The sequence below is a fragment of the Protopterus annectens genome, chromosome 6.part0 (genome assembly GCF_019279795.1).
Source record: "Protopterus annectens isolate FY-2018-M chromosome 6.part0, PAN1.0, whole genome shotgun sequence".
In the NCBI taxonomy this organism is placed as follows: Eukaryota; Metazoa; Chordata; order Ceratodontiformes; family Protopteridae; genus Protopterus; species Protopterus annectens.
Window position 1 is genome coordinate 1533124624 of NC_056737.1, and position 23937 is coordinate 1533148560.

At 41.8% G+C, this 23937-nt stretch overlaps 1 protein-coding gene across 1 annotated transcript in view; it reads right to left on the reverse strand.

Annotated features, from left to right (window-relative positions):
- Nucleotides 1-23937, reverse strand: part of SCTR (secretin receptor) — a 427481-nt gene that overhangs the window by 339903 nt on the left and 63641 nt on the right. The window contains exons 4-6 of the mRNA XM_044073676.1: nt 8048-8201; nt 7864-7924; nt 2095-2164 (exon numbers count right to left, since the gene is read on the reverse strand). Of these exons, the coding sequence (XP_043929611.1) occupies nt 2095-2164; nt 7864-7924; nt 8048-8201 (285 nt within the window). The remainder of the gene's footprint in view (nt 1-2094; nt 2165-7863; nt 7925-8047; nt 8202-23937) is intronic.

A 23937-nucleotide genomic window follows, 5' to 3' on the forward strand; every position in this document is an offset into this window, starting at 1 on the left:
TTTAAAATATTGAGGATGTGGAGAATTATGTTCATAGCATTGGTAGCTGGTAGTTTTAATTGGAGATTGCACTACAGTAAGGGAAAGGAAATGTACCCTTTTTGCCACTGTAGTGCGATCTCGGAGTTGGTATATATAATTTGCGGGGGTGTGAGGACGCAGCCTCCCACATGGGGGAGTTCAGGGGGGCTTGCCCCCTGCATAAATACTAGAAAATGTGTCTTTGTGTGTCTATTTCTTAGCTAGAGTTGAGAAGCAGTTTTAGAAAGTGTTTTACAATAAAATAAATGCAGGTGTTTGGAGTTCGTGATAACAATTGGAAGTGTATTGAAAGTGTGAATTAGAAGTGTGAACTGTAGTGGTGTGTGTCTTGAAATGTTTTATTTACAGCTTGTTTGATAGTTTTGCATTTGCTATTTTACATTGGGTGTTTTTGGAAGAATCACGTAATATATTAGTACAGCAGTTGTGTGTGAACTTTTGGATTAGGTATATTAAGTCTGCAAATCTGTTTGGTGATTTTAGTTTCAGTGAAGTGTGTTTTCGGAGATTTGCACATTCGAAGTACTGGTCTCGGCGAACTACCATTTGGTAAAGTGACAATTCGATAAGAAGATGTAGACCTATTTATATATATCTATATCTCTATCTATATATATATATATATATATATATATATATATATATATATATATATGTGTGTGTGTGTATATACACACACACACACACATATATATATATATATATATATATATATATATATATATATATATATATATATAAATATAGTGGATTTATACTTACTTTTATTATTAACTGTTAACACTTGTCACAGGACCATTTTACATATTGTGTTTAAATGATTTAAGAACTGATGTTAACATTTCTGATGAAGTTCTACAAATGAATGAAAACACTTAACTGATATTTTAATATTATTGAAGTCTTTTATCCTGAAATTTTAGAAATACCTTTGAAGTTTCATTTTCAGCAAAATATAGAACCATGGTACATTGTACTTTTCAGGCTTCTCAGCTATTTTGCTCTTAATAACTTTGAGTTTTCTGCAAAAATTCCTTATAGCAGTGCAATTGTCTACTGAAAATTCAACTTCTTCACTTCAAAACACTTTAACCGGTGAAACAGATCTACATCCTTACTTCTGCAGACATATTTTTCACTTCTGCTAATATATTACCCTATTTCTGATACCATATAGTGTATAGGTGTTTGTCTGAATTGTCAGTACACGGCAGAAACAATGGGAATGATCTTCTAGCTTCCATGATGTTTTATTCAGAGTAGATTCTAAAAAGAATGTGTTCCACAGTCACGTGAATTTTCTGTGCCTTATCACTAGCATGTAAAGATATATGACCCAATGCACTTCAACTAGCGAATGGATATCTACTATTTTGACTACAGGTAACCAGGTACCACTACAGGTAGTTCTAGAAGGCTATGCCCTAGTTTACCAGTATGCCTACATTTCCATCAGGTTGCTGATAGATTTATTGAACTCTCAGGATTCATCTTATCCTTTGACTTCAAACTAAGATGAGTTTTCTGTTATTTAGCTCTCATAAATCTGTTTAAGCTGATATATGAAAAAATGGCAGAAAGGAAGGAAGAAAGATTCAGGGTTTCGATATCGAATGACGAAGTGAAAATTATGGATGACAAAATCAGCCTCTGTTTTGTACATGATGGCTCATTAAGATGTGGATGCTGCACCTGAAATCTGTGCACTCACCGTGACTCAAGGAAATACACCTTAAATTATATGTAAAGCTATTCATGAAAAAAAAAGAGCTGCTGGCAGTATTAAATCTGGAATGAGAAATTTGCATGCTACAACAAAATGACACTACTGTGAGACAGTATAGCAGAGACTAAGGATTTCTGGCTACAAATCTGGAGGCCTGAGAATGAATCTCATTGATACCGTTTTACATTTCTGGTGCTCTTGAGGCATTTGATCTCATTGGGTTAGCATGTAAATTTATAAAATTTCAAAACCACCAAGACTACAAGAAAGAATATCTTTGCATTAAGTGTTACTACTTTAAAATTATTCATTGGTTTCATACTTACAAAAATGGACAAAATTATAGGTCCTTTAATTATCCACCAGATCTCAGCATTTATATTGATATCCCAACACCTTTAGTAGAAAAAGGGAAAAAAAAACATATAATGTGGTACAGATCATATAAAATATATTTATTTTCACATTACCAAAGTGCATTTACGTTTATTTTCACTGACATACTTACCAAATATTTTTATTAAATGCATAAGATTCCAAGACCATAATGGCTAGCAATTATGGATCTCCATTTATTATACTGGCAAAAGGAAAAAAATGGAATAGCTTGCACCTGCTTGGTTAAGGATACATAGCAACATTGCTTCACAGTGAACTTTCTGGTGCAGTTTTCTGATCATGAACTTCTCCTTCATTAATTGATAATACAAGCTTAAAACTCTGTTAAATGCTGACAGGTCTGTAACCGCTTTTGCATAAAAACTTGTACGCTCACAATTTAATTTTTAAGGTTGGAAGCCTTGTTCTTACTCACCTTCACTTCACGTAAAAACTGATGGACTATTCCTGATCTGCAGGAGATAATGCTTGAAATGCATTCCTCATGTACACTGCTTTGTTTTGCTGTAGCTTAATCTCTGTTATATGTCTGTAGTTATATTATTCAGTTTCTGTGACAAGGCACATTAAATTATTAATTACGAAACAATCTCTGCAGCTGAGTATGGAATACAAAACCTGTTTTTCTTGCTCAGCTACACATTTTTTCAGAACACTTTGAAACTGTGATCCAGAATGCTGGCAGTCAGGAATATCACACTTAATTATTTGACTACCAATCAATATTAATGCTTTAAGAGACTTTGCTACAATGCAGTGAAGAGAATTGTTGCTGTAGCTGTTTTCAGACTTTGCAGCTTCACTATAACTTTCTTCCAGTCTGGCTAGATGACAGGAGTGTAAGTTAGAGAAGACTGATGTGACATAGATGAGACTTGGATGTAGACAGATGGAAGTTGTGGACTTACATACATGGTCCATTAGGACAGGTCTGACACAGTAAAGAAGCATGTACATATTGGGCATTCATCAAACCTATTATTGAGTAAAATGTCCCCCTTGGTATGTACCTAATCAGGCATATCCAACAACTAGAATGCCCGCAAAGTTTTTTCTCTTAAAGAATACAGAGAGTAAGTAACATGCCCTATGCAGACCACATTAAGGCCCTATTCTGTCTCCTACAGGTTGTTGAGGGGAGATATGTCTGGCATACAAGGCACTGTCAGACCCCACTCTGATGGACTTCCTGCATATCTGCAAAATATAAAGTACCAGAATTACCCATTCTAAAGACTTAAGGACCTGCTGGACAGACAGCTGCGTATCCCAGAGCCTACCCCTTATTTGGAACAGTGTCCCCTTCCATGTGAAGCAGAGTTACTCCCTAAACAATTCAAGTGTAACTTGGACAACTGGATGGGGAACAGGAAATTCATCCCTGGCTTTCTGGATGGGGTACAGGAAATTCATTCCTGGTTTGACACCTATGTCTCTAATGCACACAGGCAGCCTGTAAATGGTTCATCTCCCAGGACACTGATAGTAAATGTTTCCCCTCCCAAGTCCCTGCTTACACTTATCAAGGGTAACAGAACTTGTCAAAGATTTGGGGTGTATAGCTACGCTTAAAAAGGCCCTTGTAGTTATTTAGCTTAGTGACCACCTATGAACCTGTAGCGTCTATATCACATGGTTGAAAGCTAATAATAGCAAACGACCAAAACTTCGAAAACACCAGAACTCAAAGTTGCAATTATGAGGGGCTGCACTCCCTCCCTGCTAAATATATATACCAACTCCGAGATTGCACTACAGTGAGGAAAAGGCAAATACCCCTATGTACACTGTAGTGCAACCCCACAATATCAACTTTCAGTTCTGGTATTTTCGATGTTGTGGTCGTTCGCTATTATTAGCTTTTGACCACGTGATATAGACCCGAACCTGTACTGCATCTAAACAGTTGCATATTCACTTGACACATACAGAGAGAGAAGGAGTCTAAGTTTTTGCCATGGCATTTCTGGACAACCTACTGGAATTTGAGAGCAAGCACTGAAACTATGCAAAATTAAATGTGATTCTCTTAAAATGACAGAGATGTGTGAAACTAGCTGTTATACATTAAAAGTATTTTTTTGCAGGGGGCAAGCCCTGCTCCACTTTCTAATGTGGGAGAGGTGGCATCCCCCCCCAGCCCCATTATTTATACATGCTAACTCCACAATCACTCTACCTCAGAGAAAAGGCAGCACTCAGAAATATCCAAATGTAATATATATTTCAATATACATTTCCCTGTAATTTATCTTAAATTGTTAGAGTTCTGTGGCCTGCATGCACATCCCTCAGGCATACAACAGGAGCCCAGTTTTATAACTGTATGTTGTATATATTAACTAAACATTACATTTTAGTCAGTCTTTACTACCAGTTTTGTATTTTGTATGAACTTGATTCTAGTATTACTAGTTTATAGCATGATTAAGATACACTAGTTATTGCTGGATTGGAGGTGCAAAGAAGATGCTTAGACTTATCAGGATTTTTCATGTAGTCCAGACTGCTCTAATCAGTTTTTTTACTTTTGTATAGGAGTGTTATGGGTAAGCTTGGAGTTGTTTGACTGACAGTGAGGCACATATTAATGCTGAGTTATCTGCATATTGGATTAGATTTACTAGGTGAGAGACTATAATCATTACATTTATAATTATATTAGAGTGAAGATCCTAATATTAGGCGGCCATGGTGGTGCAGAGGTTAGTGGTGCCACCTCACAGCAAGAGGTTCTCCGGTTCGATGTTGGGGTGCCTTCTGTGTGGAGTCTGCATGTCCTCCCTGTGGTCACGTAGGTTCCTCCGGGTGCTCCAGTTTCATCCCATAGACATGCTGTAGGTGGATTGGACACTTTAAATTGGCACTAGGCATGAGTGTGTGCATGTGTGTGCCTTCTGTGGAAGGTTGGGTGCTGGGCTGGCAACTCGACACCGTAAAACTCCACTGCCAATCACGAGTGGACAAGTGAACCACTGTGGTGACCCCTAACTGGGAAAAGCCGAAAGAAGAAGAAGTGAAGATCCTAATATTGATCCTCGTGGCACATCTACTGTTATTTGCCTGATGTACACCTTGGCTTTGCTGGCTGGGCTAACTTGTGAACTAGTTGAATGTACTTTTGATGAGGCCCAGTTCCATGAAGATATGTAAAAGTATGGAGTATGAAATTATATCAAATGCTTTTGACAGATCTATAAATAGGGATGTAATCATTTTACAACGATTGCACTTTCTGTGTATATAGTTTGAAAGTTGGTAATGCTGTTTCTGTGGTGTGGCCAAGTCAAAAGCCATGTTGCACTGTGTAAAGTAACTTAATGCTTTTAGATAGCCCCTAACTGTAAGACACATTTTCAAGTACTTTGGATAGAGGGGTTGGATAGGGTGGTTAAAATAAGAAAACCATTGGTCTGGATTTAACATTTTACATAAGGGGATTATGGAGTATTGTTTCCGGAGTTTGGGAACTACAGCTTCTTGAAGGGAGAGATTTATTAGTACAGATATGGGTGCAATATGGCCTTTATCATGATTTTGAGGTATTATACTGAGAGGTTATCATAAGCAAGTGAGGTAGTTTTGAACATCTGAATAATTTGTTTAACCATGGTAAAAAAAGATGAGGAAAGTGAGAAGGTAGCAGTTAATAATGAGTGCACCAGATGTTGCCATATTTGGTGTCTTAGGAATTCAGAGAGCTACACCTATATAGTATGAACTGAATCTACTGCTATATTGCTGTCTTTTTCATCTGGGATATTTGGATATGTCATGCCTTCCTATATCAACAAATAGTGCTGCCTAACTGTGCAAAGCTTGCACTGAAGTGCTGAGTATCTCTATGAATCCTGTCCCTTGAGTGCAGACATTCTGAAAATATGTGCATGGGCACATGTGACACATATAAAAACTATTTTTTCAGGGGGTTGTGTGGCCATGAAGGAGACCGTGCTCCCCCATGTCCCCATTACTTCATTACATACCTTTTGAAATCACTGAATTTCAGAAAAATTGTTTAACGTGTTTTATTTTTTTTTCATAAAAGGCTGTGATACTGAACCACCCACAAAGCACTACCTAGAAACCACAATTGCTCTGCAAAGTGAAGCAAGCAGCGTCAACTGAACAACTGCCAACTTGAGATTTTATGCTTAAGTAACTAAATTACGAGCTTGTGTGATTCAAGCAAATGCATGCAAGCCATTTTGAGGTACTGTGTTGATGAGATGCAACAAATTTATGGGAGGTGAATGAAGACTTTAGCTAGTCCTCAGTATGGAAGATGAAGATACAGTGCTGCAATGAGCAGTATTCTCACCTCAAAGCAGGAGGTCTTCCAGTTTAGTTGTCTGTTGGGTTGCCTCTGTGCAGAGTTTGCACAAGCATCTGGCATTTGTGAGAGCTTTCTTTGGGCCCCCTGATTTCCTTACATATCCCTAAAGACATGCAGTAGGTAAACTGGTGACTCCAAATCATATGCATATGTGTGTGTGTGTGGGTGTGTGTGTGTGTGTGTGTGTGTGGGGGTTATGATATGGAAGTAGAAGAAAGGCCCAACAAACTACTTCTGCTCCTTCCTTACCTAGTAATCTCTGTTGATGGCATCAGCTGTTCATGGGGTCACTATTAGAGTTCGATACAACTCAACACCAGTGGATGGATAGGAATATTAAAGAAAAATATTATTCTTTATTGGAAGGAAAACATTTATTAATGATATGGGTAGATGCCTGACCTTGAACTCAGCTTTTATATTCCAGGCATATCAAAACGTTTTAAAATTTAGCTGAGAAATTCTATCCAGGCTATGGGTGGCACAGAGAGGAGGGATGAGTGGGGGCTCTTTTAATCTATGCAGGAGTACATTTTTTTTTTTACTTTTTTGTTTTATTGGCTCAGTGAGAAAGTCTACTAATGTGCTCACATTGTTAAGAGCAGGTGGGTCCTTCATGGTATTGCCAAGAATGCACCAAGTAAGCCATGATGTACAAGGTTACTTCTGAGGGATAGAATGATGGCCACCAATGAGCATTATGTGCTCCACCATAAAGTTTATGACTTGACAGTCTGTATGAACAATCTTCTAACCTATTAGATTCTGTGCTTAGCTAATGCATTAGAAAATACATGATGTCTGCAGTGTAAAACACCTCAGTTTACAGCTAGGAAAGAAAATAATTAAATAAATAAAACAAAAAGTTACATGTAAATATGCAAATCAGCATGTAGGTATGTGTGCCTATATATGTGTTTCTAGAATGGTTCATGCTCTTTAAACTGATGGCTATCTAATAAATGAATATTCACAAGAATAGAGTATGTGCCTTAAATACTTAATAATATATTTATAATACTTCCTATAGGCCAAAAAGCTTGTGGGTGGTGGTGGTAATAACATAGAGGTTTTGTCTTGTGTACTAATGTAACACTTCTTGCTATTCCACTGAATTATTTTAAACTGGAATGGTATAGTGGAAAGGTAAGCCATATTTAATTAACTTATTTAGGACTATTATTTCTCATTATTACATAATTGGGAGTATTCATACAGGTTACTACAAAGTGTACGGAATTTAAGAACGTCCCTACCACAAAGCTTGTGCTGTCTATTCACTCAGAGAAATATTAGACATATTGTACACTTTGTGGTAACCTTTATGAATCACCCATTAAATATTCAAACAAGTACTTACCCTATATCTTCTAGCAGTTGCCTTGCAATGGACCATGCAATAATAAAAACGGAAGGTAAACCTAAAATGTAAACATAATGTTAATGTTGCAAACAATCTAGGCCAAATAAGAACTAAATGCTGGAGTAATTAAAAGAAATGCACAGAATGACAGCTTATAAGAAAGTTAAAACGTTGTTCATACCCCATCCAAGCGTGATATACCACCAAAAGTACTTTCTTTCTGAGAAGAATGATATAACAAGGAGAGAGTGAAGATAGAGTCCTTCCACTAGTAGCCAGCTGTAGTTAGCCATAATGCAGTACTGGTAGAAGACCACTACAAACTTGCAGCCAGACTGAAAAAGTAAACAGACAAAACATATTCACTACTATGCTGAGGGAGGTAAACCTCTAATATATTTCATCATGCAGTGCCATGTACCATAGAATTACACTGTTTTAACAGCAAACTGTTTCACAATATGGACTGCAAGGTTCAAGGAATCTGACTTGTTTCAGCAGTACACAGTCATGGACGGCTAATGTTTTTTTATTCATAATTCTGAATACAGAGACATTTTGGGAGTTGTTGGTTGTTACTGCATATACTGCTGGAAAGAAAACAGAAGCACTGCAAAATTATTAAACAGCAAGTCAAAGAAATGATAGCATAAGCCTAAATGCACCATAATGTGTACTATATGGTGATAAAGTGCAGGGTAAATGGTGCTGTTCTCAGAAGTGTTTGTCACACAGATGTGCATAATAATACTTTGTGAACCGACAGCATGGTATTGCAACATTTAATGAGTAAGTCATCTATATTGCAGCATTTTTTTTCCAGTCATATTTGAGCCCCTGTGGGAAGGGTTTGTGGCCAGTTATTTTATCTGACTGGAAGCAAACTGCTACATTTTCTCTGTGTATCTGAGTGTTGTTTACATTTGTCCCAGTAGCAAAATAATGATAGCTTACATATGTGTGTGTAAAGGAAGGGAGTGAGGGTGGGGACTTGAAATTGACAACAGTAATATTCGCTTGTCGCACAGTGCTGCACATCTCTTCAGAGATTTGTCTGGCAAGAACTAGGTGCAAAGATTCAGCAATTAATAAGCACAAGAAAGTAACAGCTTTTTTCAACACTGGGGATGCTCTTCCCACTTCTCTTTATAGACCAATGAAGTCATCTAGATTTGTGTCTCAGTAGACAAGAACAGCAAAGGTACTAATGTTGTCAATGTATACTCACGCTGCTTGTGTAGACTTCCCTTTGCAGCTTTAGTGGTTATATCTGACAAGCATGTGTATGTTATCAGAACTGGGAATAGTTCAGTGAAAAGCATAATGTGTCTCATGTAAGGATAAGTTTATTCCCAAAATAATTCTATGTTTATACTCAGAAATAGCTATTTTACTAACTGTTGCAATCTGCCCCACTAACAGATACTTTATATTACTAGTGATATAAGATTCATCAGTCAGGTTCCACCATTTCACCTTTGTCTGGTATTAAGAAAACTGCGCTGCCACACTTACGTCATAGAGCTGCAAAGAAAACCCCCCAGATTCACTAATCTTCCATGCAGGACTAGCTTAGTCCTGCACGGAAGTGCCTGTTTAGGAGCAGGATGGCAGCGTACCATGCATATTAACAAGGCACGCAGCCCGAGCTCCTAAGCTTACACGGAGTGTGTACTAGTGCAGGGGGTGTATCTGAGAGCAGGGCTCTCAGAATAAACATGCCCCCTGCAATGTAGAACAGCAAAAGGTGTTAAGAAATGAGCGAGATTGCTCATAGCTGTCCTCATTTCCCCACCAACAGTCCCCCCATGTGTACAACAGCAACAGTACATAAAAATCAAATGAAGAAACCCCTTTATTTTTATTTTAAAAATTTGAGTATAGCTAACCATAGGTGCACGGGTGTGCCCATCGCTTAGCTATGGTTAAAGCAGCTTAAAAGGCTGAAGAGGCTAACAAGGAAGATATATGCAAATGCAGCAGCACAGCAAAAGTGTAGTGGGCAGAGCATTTGCCTAATGAGCAGGCATTCCCGGTTCGAGTCCCATTGTAGCAGTCTATTTTACATGGCAAAGCATGTTATAATCAATATTTATGTTGCAAAACCCATGAAAAAACATGTATGTATGAAGTGAAGAACTGCAGGAAATGCACATGTGAAGTGTCAGTGTCATAATGAATAAGGCACTAGTAAGCAGGTTTAAGCACAAATAAGCAGTAGTATGCATATGTAAGCATTAGTAAGCATGTTTAAGTGCATTTGTGAGGGGGTAAGCATTGCCTACACAGATCAAGCAAAGTAGAAGTTAACTGAGTGTAAGAAACTGTAACCGGAAGTAAGTACTGCTTAGCTCTGTGCAAACCCGCTTACAACTGCTTTAAAGTGCCTTAACCACTATGTATCCTACAGCCCATGTTCTGCCCAGCAACAAAGTAAACAGCCTCTACAGGGCTCGACCCCAGGACTCTGCACACCATAAACAAATTGATTTACCACTAAGTCATGCCAGATATAAATAAATCTGATGCTTTCAGAAACATAACCTCCAGTCCAGGCATGCAACAGTACAGAGAATGTATACCAACATCTAGATGGATGCGTGTGTAAATATATTAATATCTAAACAGATACAACATTCCTATATATGTAGATATATATACATATTTCTAAAAATATATACGTATATATTAATATATATGAACATATATACATGCAAATGCCTACATCGACACATATATGTGTCTACACCTATATGTCTAGATATACACAGCAAGTTACATATGTGTACGCAGATATATATCTACGTAGGTATATAAGAACATAGTTATATATATGTGAGCAGATATATATCTATATATGTATAGATGGCCATACATCTGTAGATAGCAATGGCAGATTAACAAAAACACATATGTCCACATGCACCATTAATTGGGATGAGAGGCCCCACACACTATACATCTTGTACAAATAGGCATCTCACCCCCACAGCCAAACATGTCTGCCCTACAATACACTACCAGGTGTTGCAGATCCCATAACCAGGACCTGACATGGGCACAAGATGTTTACAGTACTACATCCCACCTGTATGATGTCAGGCTGGTATTGGTAATATATCATGCAGTACAGTCTGCCTCCCATAGGAAATGTAAAATGTGGAAGCCATCAACATCCCCAGGATACAGATACACAGACACAGATATGCAGATACAGATATACATATTTACACAAACACACACACACACACACACACACATATATAGATAGATATAGATATAGATATATATGTATAGATATAGATATAGATATATATATATATATATATATGTGACTACACATACACATGCAGATATATGTACAGTAAGATACATATGTAGAAGGTGCACACAATATGGAACAGCCACTATGCCTACAGTTAACACCTGAACAACTGGACACTGTATGGGCCACCCATACAAATGACATTCGCTGCCTGCAACATATACTCACAGAGAGGTCATAGACTAAAACACCACACAAAGGTTTGCAGAAATGGAAAACCTTTAATTGTGTACTATTACAGTTCTATACACCATGTCATATAGCTGTTCAGACAATGACATCCATATAAACAAAGTAATGCATCTGTGAAACAGTTATACTAATACAGTAGTCTGAAAAGGTTCACAACTGTTGCTGTCCAGGCCAAGCCCTTCAAATTGTACAATAGTGAGGACAGACCGGGCCACAGGATACCAAAATATCAACAGTATGTAATGCAGGTGTATAGTTCTGCAGCCTCTATCTACACTCTGTATGAAATCACTAGGTGGTAAAGACATCATGTGACCAAATGGGCTGTAACTGTCACATAACAAGGCATAACTGACACCATTACAAGAACAGTCTGTATGGTAGGAGGCAGTAGGCTTGCATTAACCCAATTTATGTAAGTAATGTAAATATAAGTAAAGTATACGGTACTGTACATCCAGATACCTTAAGGCAGCTCACCCCTGATACCCCCACATTTTTTTAACAGCCTAGGTCATATATGGTGCCACCGACTCAATAATACAGGGCCATATACCACTGTTACATACACTGGCCTCTGGAGTGCATAAGAGCACACATGTATTGTGTAGGTGACGCCCACACATATATGGCCCCAGCCCCACCGTATGTGTGGGGGATACAACAGCAGTGGACTGATGGCAGCAATGGCAGTGTGATATACTCACAGCCGACTACAGAACAACCTCTGGCAGCATGTCATATGTGCAAAGCTTGGTATGTAGGTGGAGGACAGAGGCTGGAACACAGGCACAAATGTGGAAAACTGTTGCCATGCACTAAGTAAGTTGCTGGTGTTACAGGATAGTCTGCAACATACCCTTAGCCCGGGAATTGAGGATAGAAACAGAAATGGATGTAGCCATGTACTGATAGCACTCGACACACACACACTGCCAGTGAAACATCTGACACAGGACTTGTGTGGTGGACAGACAACACGATAGGCACACCTGTGTCCACCAAGAGAATAGGCCTACAGTTGAGAGCTATGCAGACAGACTGCATTCCAAGGTAAAGAAGTATGTACACATACACCCTGTAACACCAGTACTTTACAAAGCATAACACAACTCTACTCGTACTCTGTCTGTAGTTCCTGATCCTCCTACAAATATGTAGCTGCCCTGAGTGTGCTGGTTCTCCTGTAAGAGGTATTGCTACCTGCTGTCTGTAATACTGATGCCCACACACAGGAAGGATGTCCATCACACAGGAAATGTAAAGGGACCACACCCACATGATGTAGGGGTTTAGAGTAGGTGGTTGCCATGACAGTGGTAATTGTAATCGGAAGTACTACACGTGTGTAATCATATATATATATATATATATATATATATATATATATATATATATATATATATATATAGCTATCTGGATAATAATATGTACATATATTTCCACCATATGTCCTGGACATGGAGCCTGCCCCAACCTCTACAGCCCCACAGTTGTAGTGCAAGGGGATGTCAGGTATGTATATCAGGTATATTAGTAGGCTACTGCTACTGTCAATGGGATTGTCTTCACAGACATGGTGTGTGTTGGAGGTCACATCTGCTTATAACATGTGTGCCATTGGCTACTGACAGACATCCTAAGGACATCATAGTAAAGTACCGCTGCTAGCACATAATGCCCCTGTGGACTGCAGCAGAGATATTGGCAAATATATGTGGACATTCTGACACACTCTGTACAGTCCAGAGGTATACACATAACCCCTTAGTGCTAAACATGTGTACCATGCCTGGCAATATGGATGTAGACAGCCATGTAGATGGGTATAACACATAACGACTGGAATACATTTGCCACCCTCATGAGCATCACTTAAAATACACATGCTGCTGCCAAGCAAAGCAGGTGTAGGTCTCAACATCCACCAGAGAGGGAGTGGGAGAGGCAGACAGAGGCAAAGTCAAGTCAGGGAGTGGTGGGAGAGTAAAACCTAAGCATGTTTGTGTCACACACCTACCAGCACAGGGTATCAACCCCATGACGACTATGTAGTGCTATCACAGTTCTATGCACTTATTGGATGCACTACATGGGTTACCTATTGTAAAGCCTTCAGAACATATATGTGATGGTGACTGACATCTGCAACAGGGATATGATAGCTATACCTTTGGTGACATACACATGCCAGTCCACATGAACAGATACCAGCATCAACACAGCCACACTCTCAAAGGGATGCGCACACACTGACACACTTGGCAGGGCCAGGATTACAACTCATCAGGAGTGGGATTGCCACAACACATCACTGTGCAGTTATCACATCCACCACATGGGTCATATGGGGGTTGTATGGGCAAAGGGTATGGGGAGGTGTCTGACATCAGACAGCATGCTTCAGTATGGGGTTGTAGGGAGTGTGGATGTGAACATACATACAACACACAAACAAACACACAGGGTGCCAGTACTGACATGCATGGGTGCATGTCTGCATGGGTGTGTGGTGGTCGACTGTGCCAGATGACTGTACAAGGCTAGGCAATAGGTATACCTTGGCATCAGGCCTCATGACGATGGTCTGCATTGTGGCTCAGGGCTGTAGTGTCTGCATTTGCCCACACAGGTGGGTATTGTATCCCCCATCCAGTCACCTGGGTGACTATTGTGTGTGGCCAATGCTGTGCATCGCTTGCCATGTATGTGTTCCTTAGTCCATGACATGGACTGTGTCTGGGATGTGCACACCTCCCACATGCATGTACAGTGACATGTGGAACTGTACCTGGGGTGTCTGGCCCATTTTGTGAACACAGATTATCATCAGATGTACCAGTCTTCCCCACCTGTGGCAGGAAATGGTAATGGGCAGCAGGTTTACCCTGCATGTACATTGATAGCATGCTAACGGCATTCCCTGGTGTCAGTAGCATCTGTCACTAGAAGGCATGTTGTCAGGCATGGTATGTCCTTTGTGGGTCACATAATGGCACTGCAGGTGTTTTAGGTGTCCATTGTGGAACATGCACTGCTGCATGTACATGCATATTGGACAGATGGACAGGGTGCTATGCCCTCTGTAGCCCACAGCTATCACCACATAGTTACTATCGGTGGCCAATATGCAGTATACTACCCACATATTGGCTGTTGCCTAGGCATGTGTGTGTATGAGACATGGGTTGAGTGTGCTCTGGGTAGTACTGGGGTTGCTAACTGTGATTGCCTGGCCTTGATGTCACATGTATGGGTATGGCTTTGCACCCCAGCCTCTCAGCTATTTCACATCTGTTATCTCTGCACGGTGGACATTGTAATATATAGTAGGGCTACCATATAAGAAATGTGCAAAACCCACTCCACATTGGCCAAAGGTGTCACACACTCACAACCACCTCCATACAGGATACGTGTTACAAACACACAGGCACACACACCTGTTATATCTGGGAGTAGAACCCCTACCTAACTAGTTTATTACACTGCAGCACTACACAGTTATAGTACACACCATGGAGATTACTGGAGTATTCCTTCCCCAAAGGTGTATATCACATTGGATGACATCAGCAGGATTGTCAAAGTAGGACATTCGAATTGTAGTGAGTATGACTAGCCTAAAATGCATTGCTCCCTACACTGACAGTGACACAAACACAAAACATCCACAACTGACATGTACAGGTATAGAACCCCTAACAGAGATCTATATTACACTACAGCATGGAGGTGTTATATGACAGACCACAGGGATTACTAAACAGCTCCTTCCCCAAAGGTGTATTTCACAATGAATGACATCAGCAGGCTTGCCAAAGTAGGCCATTTGAAATGTACTGTGTGTGACTAGCCTAAAATGCATTGCTTCCTGCACAGACAGTGACACACACACAAAACATCCACAACCGACATGTGCAGGTATATAACCCCTCACAGAGGTCTATATCACACAACAGCATGGAGCTGTTATAGGACACACCATGAGGATTACTAGAGACCTCCTTCCCCAAAGGTGTATTTCACAATGAATGACATCAGCAGGATTGCCAAAGTAGGCCATTTGAAATGTACTGTGTGTGACTAGCCTAAAATGCATTGCTCCCTACACAGACAGTGACACACACACAAAACATACACAACTGACATGTGTGGGTATAGAACCCCTAACAGAGGTCTAAATCACACTACAGCATGGAGCTATTATAGGATGCACCACGGGGATTACTAGAGACCTCCTTCCCCAAATGTGTATTTCACAATGAATGACATCAGCAGGATTGCCATAGTAGGCCATCTGAAATACACTGAGTGTGACTAGCCTATAATGCGTTGCTCCATACACAGACATTGAAACACACACAAAACATCCAGAACTGCCATGGTTAGGGACGGAACCCTACCACAGATCTAAATCACACTACAACAGTATGCAGTTACAGGACCCGCTATGGAGATTACTGGACTACAACCTTCCCAGAGGTGTATTTCTAGTTGGGTGACATCAGCAGCCTTGCCAAAGTTGAGTATATGAATTGTAAGGAGTGTGAGTACCCTAAAAAGCAATGCTCTCTCATATACTGGTCTGCTACACAGTTTGGTCTGATGGCTGTCTGTGGTATGGGACATGTGTGTGTATAGCCCTACAAACATGTACGCCAATATGGTACCATACAGTGGAGCAGCATGTAACATCAGATAGGACGGGACCTAGAACAATGACATCTACCACAATCTGTACATAGGCTAAAGTACATATTAACAATACACACACACAATACATTCATCATAAGTACACAGACCACAGTACTGTACAAACATCCACAGAATGTCCAGGTTATGTCATCAAATATAACCCCTACTGCACATAACATGTGTAGCAGTCTGATATCTTACTGGCTTGTTATCAGATATGATGACACTAATTATTGTATACAGCAGATATGCACCACTTCATGCATGACATATGTACACAGGTTGACAGATTTGTGGCTGGAAGCACATACACAGGGCCAATAATGACATGCTGCTGTGATAATTTCATACATTTACTGTTGTAACAGGGTTTGTTGCAACATATGTCCTATGAGGGATATGAAGCCAGTAACTGTCACAGCTTTCACCATCTACAGGCTGCAATCCTCACACTACCTCCTGCAGTCCACAGATAGATGCTCCATTGGTAACACATGAAACCAAAGGCACAACACACTTCCCTGTCTGCAGATGACCCTGTAGATGGGGATTGCTCATAAACATGGAACTGACATGGCAGGTATTGAGACACGTAGGACAGTCATATCCACACACACACACACACACTGTTAAACCAACAGTACTCCAAATGCAGTATAGCAGCACTTACAGTCTGTAGTCAGGTCAGGCACATCCCCCTCCTGTGTGTTGCCCTGTTTCCACAGTGTATGTTGTTAGAGGTAAATCCCCAATCCATCTGAGATGCTGTTTGCCAAACAACAGATCTAGTTCCTGCTCACAGTGAATGAAAAGGGCCAACACCAACAAGATGTTCCTAGATATTGGAATGTGTTTCCATGCAATTGGCTATGGGAATGTTAAAATAGCTGTTCCACATGCAATCAGCTAGGGGAGGGCTGCAATTCATGCAGAGGCCATCAGCCGATCATGAGGATCACCTAAAATACACATGCTGCTGCCAAGCAAAGCAGGTGTAGGTCTCAACATCCACCAGAGGGAGTGGGAGAGGCAGACAGAGGCAAAAACAAGTCAGGGAGTGGTGGGAGAGTAAAACCTAAGTATGTTTGTGTCACACACCTACCAGCACAGGGTATCAACCCGCTGACGACTATGTAGTGCTATCACAGTTCTATGCACTTATTGGATGTGCCACATGGGTTACCTATTGTAAAGCCTTCAGAACATATATGTGATGGTGACTGACATCTGCAACAGGGATATGATAGCTATACCTTTGGTGACGTACACATGCCTGTCCACATGAACAGGTGCCAGCATCAACACAGCCACACTCTCAAAGGGATGCACACACATTGACACATTTGGCAGGGCCAGGATTACAACTCATCTGTATTGGGATTGCCACAGCACATCACTGTGCAGGTATCACATCCACCACATGGGACATATGGGGGTTGTATGGGCAAAGGGTATGGGGAGGTGTCTGACATCAGACAGCATGCTTCAGTATGCCCATGGGGGTTGTAGGGAGTGTGGATGTGAACATACGCACCATACAACACACAAACAAACACACAGGGTGCCAGTACTGACATGCATGGGTGCATGTCTGCACGGTTGTGTGGTGGTCGACTGTGCCAGATGGCTGTACAAGGCTAGGCAATGGGTATACCTTGGCATCAGGCCACATGACGATGGTCTGCATTGTGGCTCAGGGCTGTAGTTTCTGCATTTGTCCACACAGGTGGGTACTGTATCCCCCATCCAGTCACCTGGGTGACTATTGTGTGTGGCCAATGCTGTGCATCACTTGCCATGTATGTGTTCCTTAGTCCATGACACACCTCCCACATGCATGTACAGTGACATGTGGAACTGTACCTTGGGTGTCTGGCCCATTTTGTGAACACAGATTATAATCAGATGTGCCAGTCTTCCCCACCTGTCTCAGGAAATGTTAATGGGCAGCAGGTTTACCCTGCACCTACATTGATAGCATGCTAACGGCATTCCCTGGTGTCAGTAGCATCTGTCACTAGAAGGCATGTTGTCAGGCATGGTATGTCCTTTGTGGGTCACATGATGGCACCACAGGTGTTTTAGGTGTCCATTGTGGAACATGCACTGTCTGCATGTACATGCATATTGGACAGATGGACAGGGTGCCATGCCCTCTGTAGCCCACAGCTATCACCCCATAGTTACTATCAGTGGCCAATATGCAGTGTACTACCCACATATTGGCTGTTGCCTAGGCATGTGTGTGTATGAGACATGGGTTGAGAGTGTGCTCTGGGTAGTACTGGGGTTGCTAACTGTGATTGCCTGGCATTGATGTCACATGTATGGGTATGGCTTTGCACCCCAGCCTCTCAGCTATTTCACATCTGTTATCTCTGTACGGTGGACATTGTAATATATAGTAGGGCTACCATATAAGAAATGTGCAAAACCCACTCCACATTGGCCAAAGGTGTCACACACTCACAACCACCTCCATACAGGATACGTGTTACAAACACACAGGCACACACACCTGTTATGTCTGGGAGTAGACCCCTACCTAACTAGTTTATTACACTGCAGCACTACACAGTTACAGTACGCACCATGGAGATTACTGGAGTATTCCTTCCCCAAAGGTGTATATCACATTGGATGACATCAGCAGGATTGTCAAAGTAGGACATTCGAATTGTAGTGAGTGTGACTAGCCTAAAATGCATTGCTCCCTACACTGACAGTGACACACACACAAAACATCCACAACCGACATGTACAGGTATAGAACCCCTAACAGAGATCTATATTACACTACAGCATGGAGGTGTTATATGACACACCACAGGGATTACTAGACAGCTTCTTCCCCAAAGGTGTATTTCACAATGAATGACATCAGCAGGCTTGCCAAAGTAGGCCATTTGAAATGTACTGTGTGTGACTAACCTAAAATGCATTGCTTCCTGCACAGACAGTGACACATACACAAAACATCCACAACCGACATGTGCAGGTATAGAACCCCTCACAGAGGTCTATATCACACAACACGGGGATTAATAGAGCCTTCCTTCCCCAAAGGTGTATTTCACAATGAATGACATCAGCAGGATTGCCAAAGTAGGCCATTTGAAATGTACTGTGTGTGACTAGCCTAAAATGCATTGCTCCCTACACAGACAGTGACACACACACAAAACATACACAACTGACATGTGTGGGTATAGAACCCCTAACAGAGGTCTATATCACACTACAGCATGGAGCTATTATAGGATGCACCACGAGGATTACTAGAGACCTCCTTCCCCAAAGGTGTATTTCACAATGAATGACATCAGCAGGATTGCCATAGTAGGCCATCTGAAATCTACTGAGTGTGACTAGCCTATAATGCGTTGCTACATACACAGACATTGAAACACACACAAAACATCCAGTACTGCCATGGTTGGGGATGGAACCCTACCCCAGATCTAAATCACAGTACAACAGTACGCAGTTACAGGACACACTATGGAGATTACTGGATTACAGCCTTCCCAGAGGTGTATTTCTAGGTGGGTGACATCAGCAGCCTTGCCAAAGTTGAGTATATGAATTGTAAAGAGTGTGAGTACCCTAAAAAGCAATACTCTCTCATATACTGGTCTGCTCCACAGTTTGGTCTGATGGCTGTCTGTGGTATGGGACATGTGTGTGTATGGCCCTACAAACATGTACGCCAATATGGTATCATACAGTGGAGCAGCATGTAACATCAAATAGGATGGGACCTAGAACAATGACATCTACCACAATCTGTACACAGGCTAAAGTACATATTAACAATACACACACACAATACATTCATCATAAGTACACAGACCTCAGTACTGTACAAACATCCACAGAATGTCCAGGTTATGTCATCAAATATAACCCCTACTGCACATAACATGTGTAGCAGTCTGATATCTCACTGGCTTGTTATCAGATATGATGACACTAATTATGGTGTACAGCACATATGCACCACTTCATGCATGACATATGTACACAGGTTGACAGATTTGTGGCTGGAAGCACATACACAGGGCCAATAATGACATGCTGCTGTGATAACCTCATACATTTACTGTTGTAACAGGGTTTGTTGCAACATATGTCCTATGAGGGATATGAAGCCAGTAACTGTCACAGCTTTCACCATCTACAGACTGCAATCCTCACACTACCTCCTGCAGTCCACAGATAGATGCTCCATTGGTAACACATGAAACCAAAGGCACAACACACTTCCCTGTCTGCAGATGACCCTGTAGATGGGGATTCCTCATAAACATGGAACTGATATGGCAGGTATTGAGACATGTAGGACACTCATATCCACACACACACACTGTTAAACCAACAGTACTCCAAATGCAGTATAGCAGCACTTGCTATCTGTAGTCAGGTCAGGCACATCCCCCTCCTGTGTGTTGCCCTGTTTCCACAGTGTATGTTGTTAGAGGTAAATCCCCAATCCATCTGAGATGCTGTTTGCCAAACAACAGATCTAGTTCCTGCTCACAGTGAATGAAAAGGGCCAACACCAACAAGATGTTCCTAGGTATTGGAATGTGTTTCCATGCAATTGGCTATGGGAATGTTACCACAGCTATTCCACATGCAATCAGCTAGGGGAGGGCTGCAATTCATGCAGAGGCCATCAGCTGATCATGAGGATCACCTAAAATACACATGCTGCTGCCAAGCAAAGCAGGTGTAGGTCTCAACATCCACCAGAGAGGGAGTGGGAGAGGCAGACAGAGGCAAAAACAAGTCAGGGAGTGGTGGGAGAGTAAAACCTAAGCATGTTTGTGTCACACACCTACCAGCACAGGGTATCAACCCCCCTGATGACTATGTAGTGCTATCACAGTTCTACGCACTTATTGGATGCACCACATGGGTTACCTAGTATAAAGCCCTGAGAACATATATGTGATGGTGACTGACATCTGCAACAGGGTTACAACTGCTATACCTTTGGTGATGTACACATGCCTGTCCGCATGAACAGGTGCCAGCATCAACACAGCCACACTCTCAAAGGCACGCGCACACATTGACACATTTGGCAGGGCCAGGATTACAACTCATCAGCAGTGGGATTGCCACAACACATCACTGTGCAGGTATCACATCCACCACATGGGTCATAAGGGGGTTGTATGGGCAAAGGGTATGGGGAGGTGTCTGACATCAGACAGCATGCTTCAGTATGCCCATGGGGGTTGTAGGGAGTGTGGATGTGAACATACGCACCATACAACACACAAACAAACACACAGGGTGCCAGTACTGACATGCATGGGTGCATGTCTGCACGGGTGTGTGGTGGTCGACTGTGCCAGATGGCTGTACAAGGCTAGGCAATGGGTATACCTCGGCATCAGGCCACACGACAATGGTCTGCACTGTGGCTCAGTGCTGTTGTGTCTGCATTTGCCCACACAGGTGAGTATTGTATCTCCTATGCAGTCACCTGGGTGACTATTGTGTGAGGCCAATGCTGTGCATCGCTTGCCATGTATGTGTTCCTTAGTCCATGACATGGACGGTGTCTGGGATGTGCACACCTCCCACATGCATGTACAGTGACATGTGGAACTGTACCTGGGGTGTCTGGCCCATTTTGTGAACATAGATTATCATCAGATGTGTCAGTCTTTCCCACTTGTGGTGGGAAATGGTAATGGGCAGCAGGTTTTACATGCACCTACATTGATAGCATGCTAACGGCATTCCCTGGTGTCAGTGGCATCTGTCACTAGAAGGCATGTTGTCAGGCATGGTATGTCCTTCGTGGGTCACGTGATGGCACCTCTGGTGTTTTAGGTGTCCATTGTGGAACATGCACTGTCTGCATGTACATGTATACTGGACAGATGGACAGGGTGCCATGCCCTCTGTAGCCCACAGCTATCACCCCATAGTTACAATCAGTGGCCAGTATGTAGTGTACTACCCACATATTGGCTGTTGCCTAGGCATGTGTGTGTATGAGACATGGGTTGACAGTATGCTATAGGTAGTACTGGGGTTGCTAACTGTGATTGCCTGGCTTTGATATCACATGTAAGGGTATGGCTTTGCACCCCAGCCTCTCAGCTATTTCACATCTGTTATCCCTGTATGGTGGACATTGTGATATATAGTAGGGCCACCATATGAGAAAAATGCAAAACCCACTCCACATTGGCCAAAGGTGTCACACACTCACAACCACCTCCACACAGGATACGTGTTACAAACACACACACACACACACACACACACACACACACACACACACCTGTCATGTCTGGGAGTAGAACCCCTACCTAACTAGTGTATTACACTACACAGTTATAGTACATGCCACAAAGATTACTGGAGCAGTCCTTCCCCAAAGGTGTATATCACATTGGATGACATCAGCAGGATTGCCAAAGTAGGACATTCGAATTGTAGTGAGTGTGACTAGCCTAAAATGCATTGCTCCCTACACCGACAGTGACACACACACAAAACATCCACAACTGACATGTGCAGGTATAGAACCCCTAACAGGGATCTATATTACACTACAGCATGGATCTGTTATAGGACACACCATAGGGATTACAAGAGAGCTCCTTCCCCAAAGGTGTATTTCACAATGAATGACATCAGCAGGATTGCCAAAGTAGTCCATTTGAAATGTAGTGTGTGTATGAACCTATGAAGCCTAGTATGAACCTATGAACCTATACCCCGAGTATCACTTCTAAATGTATTTCTAGGTGGGTGACATCAGCAGCCTTGACAAAGTTGAGTACATGAATTTTAAGTACCCTAAAAACCAGTGATTTCTACACAGACAGGGTCAGACACACATACACACACACACACACACACACACACACACACACACACACACACACACACACACACACACACACACACACACTTGTCATGTCTGGGATTAGAACAGCTACTTAGCTTTTTTATTATACTACAGCAGTACGCAGTTACAGGACGCACTATGGAGATTACTAGGCTATAATTTTCCCAGAGGTGTATTTCTAGGTGGTTGACATCAGCAGCCTTGCCAAAGTTGAGTATATGAATTGTAAGGAGTGTGAGTACCCTAAAACGCATTGCTCTCTACACAGACAGGCACACACACTTGCCATGTCTGGGATTAGAAAGTACAGTTGTGTACCTACCATTAATGTAGATGTTTGAGTGTATTCACTGTTGCAGTCATTACACTTGGGTTATCCTGCTGGCAGGCTACCCGCAGTCAGCCTGAATTCCAAAGTCTAGGTCCAGCGTCGGTTGCTGTCACCTCTTCCCTGACATCAGTGCGCCAGTGGTATAAAAGATGCAGCTGATGCCATTTTCTTCAGTTTTTCTTGCCCCAGATGTCAGGTGCCCCCAAAGTGGAAGGCTGAAAATTATGCCAATAAGTATGCATGCACAAAAATAACATTTCCTTCATCTACAAGCAAATACACCACATAGGTTGTATAGGATAGAGAAGTACAGATAAGTCCCAGCAAAGAAAAAGGGGGATGGTGGGTGGGTAACCTGGACTGCAACAGTGAATACACTCGAACATCTACATTTATGGTAGGTACACAACTGCACTATGTTCATCGTGTTTCACTGTTGCAGTCATTACACTTGGGTTGAATCCCAAAGCTGAGGTTGGGTGGCTGGGTCTAAATAGGATTAGGAGAGGCTATAAGGCCCTGCAGAACTGCAGTGGCAAAGTCTGCTCTGGATTTAGAGTAGAGAAGTAAGTGGTAGTGCTTGGTAAAAGTGTGCACTGAACTCCAAGTTGCAGCCTCTAAAATGTCTTTGGTTGGTACTCCTCT